The sequence below is a fragment of the Monopterus albus genome, unplaced genomic scaffold (genome assembly GCF_001952655.1).
Source record: "Monopterus albus unplaced genomic scaffold, M_albus_1.0 scaffold145.1, whole genome shotgun sequence".
Lineage (NCBI taxonomy): Eukaryota > Metazoa > Chordata > Actinopteri > Synbranchiformes > Synbranchidae > Monopterus > Monopterus albus.
The window spans coordinates 565,078-570,727 of NW_018128025.1; the positions used below are offsets into that span (position 1 = coordinate 565,078).

Here is a 5,650-nt window from a genome sequence, read left to right on the forward strand (position 1 = left end):
CGGTTGGGTGGGAGCCCTCCAGGATTGCTGGGTGGGAGTCCCCCGGGTACGCTGAATGGCAGCCCCCCCACCCTGTTACAGTCTGCCCACGAGGAGCTCAATGGCTCGCTTGACCACCTGGACACCAACGGACACAGTAGCCCTGGATACTCCCCACCAGTACACATGTAAGTGTGCAGGCAGAAGAACTGCTCCTGCAACTGAATTATACTGCATGTATGTTTGTGTAGTGCATACATCACAGCTACACACAAGCATGCATATATAAGATAAATACACATATATTTAGGGTTTTTTTTTAAATCATTTATTGGTGTTTAATATTTACATAAAGTGATTACGTAAAGGATTAATTGAAAATGAAGAGTTTAGAAGTGTCATTTTTAGTTCAAATACTGTATTTAATTTTGTTTGTTTTGTTTTTTTACTAGCAGGGACGCACAAAAAGCATTTTCTTAAGAGTTCTTAATACAAGAGTGTCAGGGTCAGCTCATAAAGCTGCCAATGATGTCACGGGTTGAACTCAATTATAGAGCCAGACGAGGATAAGTGAAACACTGTCTCTTTAATAAGAGCACTGGTAACAAAACGATACAGAAAACTACTCGAAACACAGTATCAGGTCGATAATACGGTCCAGGGTCGAAGCCAACAAACGTACACAGCCGAGGGATCCACAAACGAGAGGTCAGAGAGGGGAGTCCACTATTCAATACACAGAAAAACACGAGCAGAAACAGAGGGCTAGGCTAAACCCGGTGGTCAAACAGTAATCCGGGGTCAGTGCTGGAATCACAGGAACAAGTAAAATGCTGGAAAGTCTGAACAGGACTTAGAACGATCCGGCAGCTTCCCACAGGGTGAGAAGCTGCCTATGTGCTATTGTAGCCAGGTGTGATTAATGAGAAGCAAGTGAAACCAATCTGGGTGATGAGATAAAGTTCCCGGGAGTCGGGGTTAGCTAGGACAGGAAGTAGTATCAAAATAAAAGCATGTGACAGGAAGCAAAGGGGACAGAATCATGAGAAAGAGGACCTTTTACTCTAAAATTTGGTGACAAATGTCTTCGTTTAGTAAGACAACTTTTAGATGCACAGATACATAAAATCTGGTGAACATAGTGCCTTAACACTGAATGGATCTGCTCTCTCATTGGAATATATTACTGTATATGATGCATCAGACTGCCTCTTTAAAGCCTAGAAAGGTTAAATGCAGTGGGTATACACTGAATCATTCATCACCCATTTTTATGTGATAAGTACTTAAGTGAAAATGCAAGCACACATTGAACCCCTCCCACCTCCGCTCCTACACTGAATTCATTCGCTGTCCTTATGCCCTTTGTTAGTTTAATTGCCTGATATTTAACCCACGGTACAAGTATATTCTTCACTTTGCCATGACCCGGGGGCAAGGTTCAATTTCCAGCATGTATTGTATCATAAGCAGGTTATTTCTCTTCCTCTCTCTGCTCTGGTAATGCTTATACCTGTTTTGTTATGTTTGGGATAACAGTTCTAGTTCTATAAATAGACTCTATTACACATTTGTCTTTAATGACACTGCTGTCTGCATTATAAGGATTTAGCTGCTATATTTTATGTAAGACTGTTCCTATTAATATGTAGCAAGTGTAGCATTAATTACATTTAAAAAAAATGTTTTAATGGAGCTGAGAGAGAAAGAGAGCATTTTTAAAAATTGATTTCATTTGAGTTTCAGGAATGTATGAAACAACCTGAGCCAGTGATATCAGTCTGCAGGTCTGCATAAGCTGTCACTGTGGTGAAGACAGCCTGCAGGGGAACACACAAACACAAAGAAATTAGACATTAATGATACTTATCCTTTGTCCGCCAAAGCTCATGTTGCAAAGTCGGCCGACATTAGCTAACCACTCCTGTAATGGATAAAGGATGTGCTACAGCTCCGTGTCTCTCTCCCAGTGTGTTTGGGAGAACAGTAGACTGATTAGCCCTCAAAGATGTATATACATTAATCTATTTAGACATGTTTACCCCTTTCTGAAATGGGCTGTTAAGTCATGCAGATCTGTCCAGCTCTAGACAGAACCCCATTGTTACCGCTCCCTCAGGTCATTTAATTTTCAGTGACAGGACAGCATTGAATTTCTCTTTTCTTCCTCGCCTTCTCTGCTCTCTGGCCACACAGCCTTGACACTGAGATGCCTGGCTATGGAGGATGAGATACATTCATCCATCCCTCCCTACTTCCATCCCTGTCTGCCATAACAACCCCAAAATGGAAGAAATGTGTTTTTCATGACTGGCTTTTCCATGATGTGTTTAAATAATGGAGTGCCTTGTAGCTCTAAACTAAATAGTGCATCACCTTCTCAGGAGAAGACTCTTCTTCACAACCAGGTCAATCCAGCAATTAGACAAAACTCTCCTTCCCCTCCACATCTAAAGGTTAATGCTATCTGCTTAACTGCAAACCAGATCACCCCAGAACATGCTGAGGGTGTGTGTGTGTGTGTGTGTGTGTGTACACCCTAAGGGCTATGATTAAAAGGAGCAGTACTGTATACAAGAATAGTACCACTATATAAAATAGAAGTTTAGACTTGAGCAAATTAGCAATCTGACATAAAATGAAAAGGACCAGAGTAGAACCTTCATCATGCACTCATATAAAAGCAATTTATTGTCACTTTGTTTTATCAGCACTGTCCTGTTCTGTCACTTCTAATTGTTTGGTGACCACCTCTTTCTGGTGGTGTTAATTAATGAATTATAGTGAGATGTTATGCATGTCCTCACCCTTTTCATCACCTCACCCTCCTGCTCCCACCCCTCTTTTGCTCCTGACTCCTCACTACACCACCTCTCCTGTCCCCCAACCTACCATTAGGCCTGCAGACTAATGACCTTATTTGCATCCATGACATACCTCTGCATGATTGCTGCTGCTAATCTTCAGTTGATGTGAGAGCAGGCATCTCGAGAACACACACATACACATGGAGCGTCATGTATTTATTACACCGCAAAGTCCAGCATTTACTCCTGAGTGACTCAGTAATGGCATAGCCATTAAGTACTAAATGGCTCATCTATATTTTTAATAAATTGTTAGAAAGCTCAAGCCTGTGAATATGGTTCTGCATATTTTCTCCAAAGCTACACAAACACCCAAATACGCTGCATGTTAAACAGAGAACATGGGAACCGGGGTTTGTGATACATCTCACATTCAAATGATCAGTGCAGTGCATTGAAACATAGCCATTTTTAAGTACTAGTGACTAAATGATGATCAGGATCTTTTTAGAAAATCCTAATGTGACACAGGGCGGCTGTGGCTCAGGAGGTAGAGCGGGTCGTTTCCTAACCGGAGGATTAGCGGTTCGATTCCCGGCTTGTCCAGTCAACATGTCGAGGTGTCCTTGAGTAAGACACTGAACCCCTAGGTGCTCCCAGTGATGTCACCGGTGTGTGAGTGCTTGGGAGTGCGCATGGGTGAATGGCCGAATAATGTGAAAGCGCTTTGAGTGTGCTGTAAAAGCATAGAAAGGCGCTATACAAGTATAAGACCATTTACAACATTGTTTTTTGTTTGTTTAGCTTTTTTTTTTTTTTTTTACACTTTTTAAAATGAGGCATTCTTGAATCATCCTCATGGAATCAGATAAAAGTGTTTATTAATGCAGTTGCCAACAACAACAAATCCTCCTGTTGATATTGTTGTATAAAAAGGTGTGTCAGTGAAACAGCTAATAAAAAATATGTCTTTGTAGGAGAAATTACAGTTAGTTGTACCTGCATACAAGTACATTAGAGTATTTGTAAACAGGTACCATGTACCTTTAATCACGAGGTTTCTGTCATTTATTCATTTAACAGTCCTTGTTTCATTCATATTTTAAATATGTTTAATACTTTAAATACAATTACAAGAAAAAGTAATGGCACTGCTTGCTTTCGGCATAATTTGCTGCCATTATTTTTTAGACTACAGCAAAAGTTATAGTACTCTTTGAAATGTCCTGTTTTCTGCATAAATTGGTCATGAAATATGATCTGATTTTCGCCAAAGTCACAAACACAACATTTCTAAGATGATAAAACACAGTCATGATCTTTCTTGTCTTTATTGAACACACCCATTAAATAAATACGGTGGTGGTGGAAAATGTAATAGAAACTGCATTAATAACTGGTTTAACCACCTTAGGCAGCAATAACGTCAAGCGAGCGCTTCCTGTAGCTGTGGATTAGACCTGCACAACATTCAGGAGGAATTTTGGACCGTTCTTCTGGACAGAGCTGCTTCAGCTCAGCCACGTTCTTAGGACGTCTGGTGTGAACGGCGCTATTGAGCTCATTCCATAGCATCTCTATTGGGGTGAGGTCTAGGCTCTGACTGGGCCGCTCCAAAAGGCAGATTCTGTGTCTCTGAAGCCATTCTGTAGTACATTTACTTCAGTGCTTAAGGTCATTGTCCTGCTGCATCACCCAGCTTGTTCTGAGCTTCAGCTTGTAGACAGCCACCCTGACATTATCCTGTAGGAAACCCTGACAAACATGGGAATTAATTTTCCCCTCCACAGCGGTCAGTGGTCCAGAGACAGCAAAGCAGCCCAAACAATTCGACCTTTGTTTCATCTGCCCACAGGACTTTTTCTTAGTAATGTTGTGGAGTGTTATGGTGGCCTTTGGCAAACTTCAGGCGTGCTGCAATATTGTTTTTGGAGAGCAATGGCTTCCTCCGCGGTGTCCTGCCATGGATACCATGCCCATTCAATATTTTACATGTGGTTGAATCATGGACAGAGATGTTAACCAATTCCAGTGAATCCATCAAGTGTTTAGCTGTTACTCTAGGGTTCTTTTTTTAACCTCATTAGCATTCTGTATTGTGCCTTTGGAGTGATCTTGGGTGGGCGCCCACTTCTATGGAGAGTAGCCACAGTGCCAAACCGTCTCCATTTATGGACAGTATGTCTAACTGTGGACTGATGACTATCTAAAGTCTTTGAGATGACTCTGTAACCATTTCCAGCTATATGCAAATCAGCAACTCTTGATCATAGGTCTTCTGAGATCTCTTTTTTCATGAAGCATGGCTCACATCAGCTGACGCTGCTTGTGAATAGCACATTGACACTGTCAGCAGATAATGTTTGGCAGATTGAATCTCACACCTCCCTTGATAGCTAACATTTAAGAATTGAAATGTCTTTATCATGCTGCATTCCATGAAACAATAACATCATTTAGTTTATGTCCTTAGTCCTCAGTAATCTATATTTCTGTAACTTCTGATGGAGGCATTCTTCTTTTGCCTCTCACTGCCTTAAATTTGATGGGCAGAAACAGAAATATTTATTGTTCCACTTGCATCCATCTACAGTAAGATCCTCCTCCACTCTTCATATCCACCACATCAGAATATTAATTTACAGTATTTTGCTCTGAATACTAAAATCATGTGTACCTTTTAAAATTCGTTCAAATTTAAAGCCCCCCTGTCTTTCCCCCTTTCCACTGATGAAGGCAGCCGAGGAGAGAGGCTGTGAGACACCTCCTAACATACTACCACTTGATAAGTCTCCCTCTCTCTCCTCCAGTCTCCTTTTTAAAGGCTAGGGGGATTTTCTGATACATCGGATGTGCCAGAAATA

The 5,650-nt window shown here is 41.2% G+C and overlaps 1 protein-coding gene across 1 annotated transcript in view; it reads left to right on the forward strand.

Moving 5' to 3' along the window:
- Positions 1 to 5,650, forward strand: part of foxp2 (forkhead box P2) — a 111,440-nt gene that overhangs the window by 101,076 nt on the left and 4,714 nt on the right. Inside the window, 1 exon segment of the mRNA XM_020614396.1 lies at positions 23 to 167. Within this exon segment, the coding sequence (XP_020470052.1) occupies positions 23 to 167 (145 nt within the window).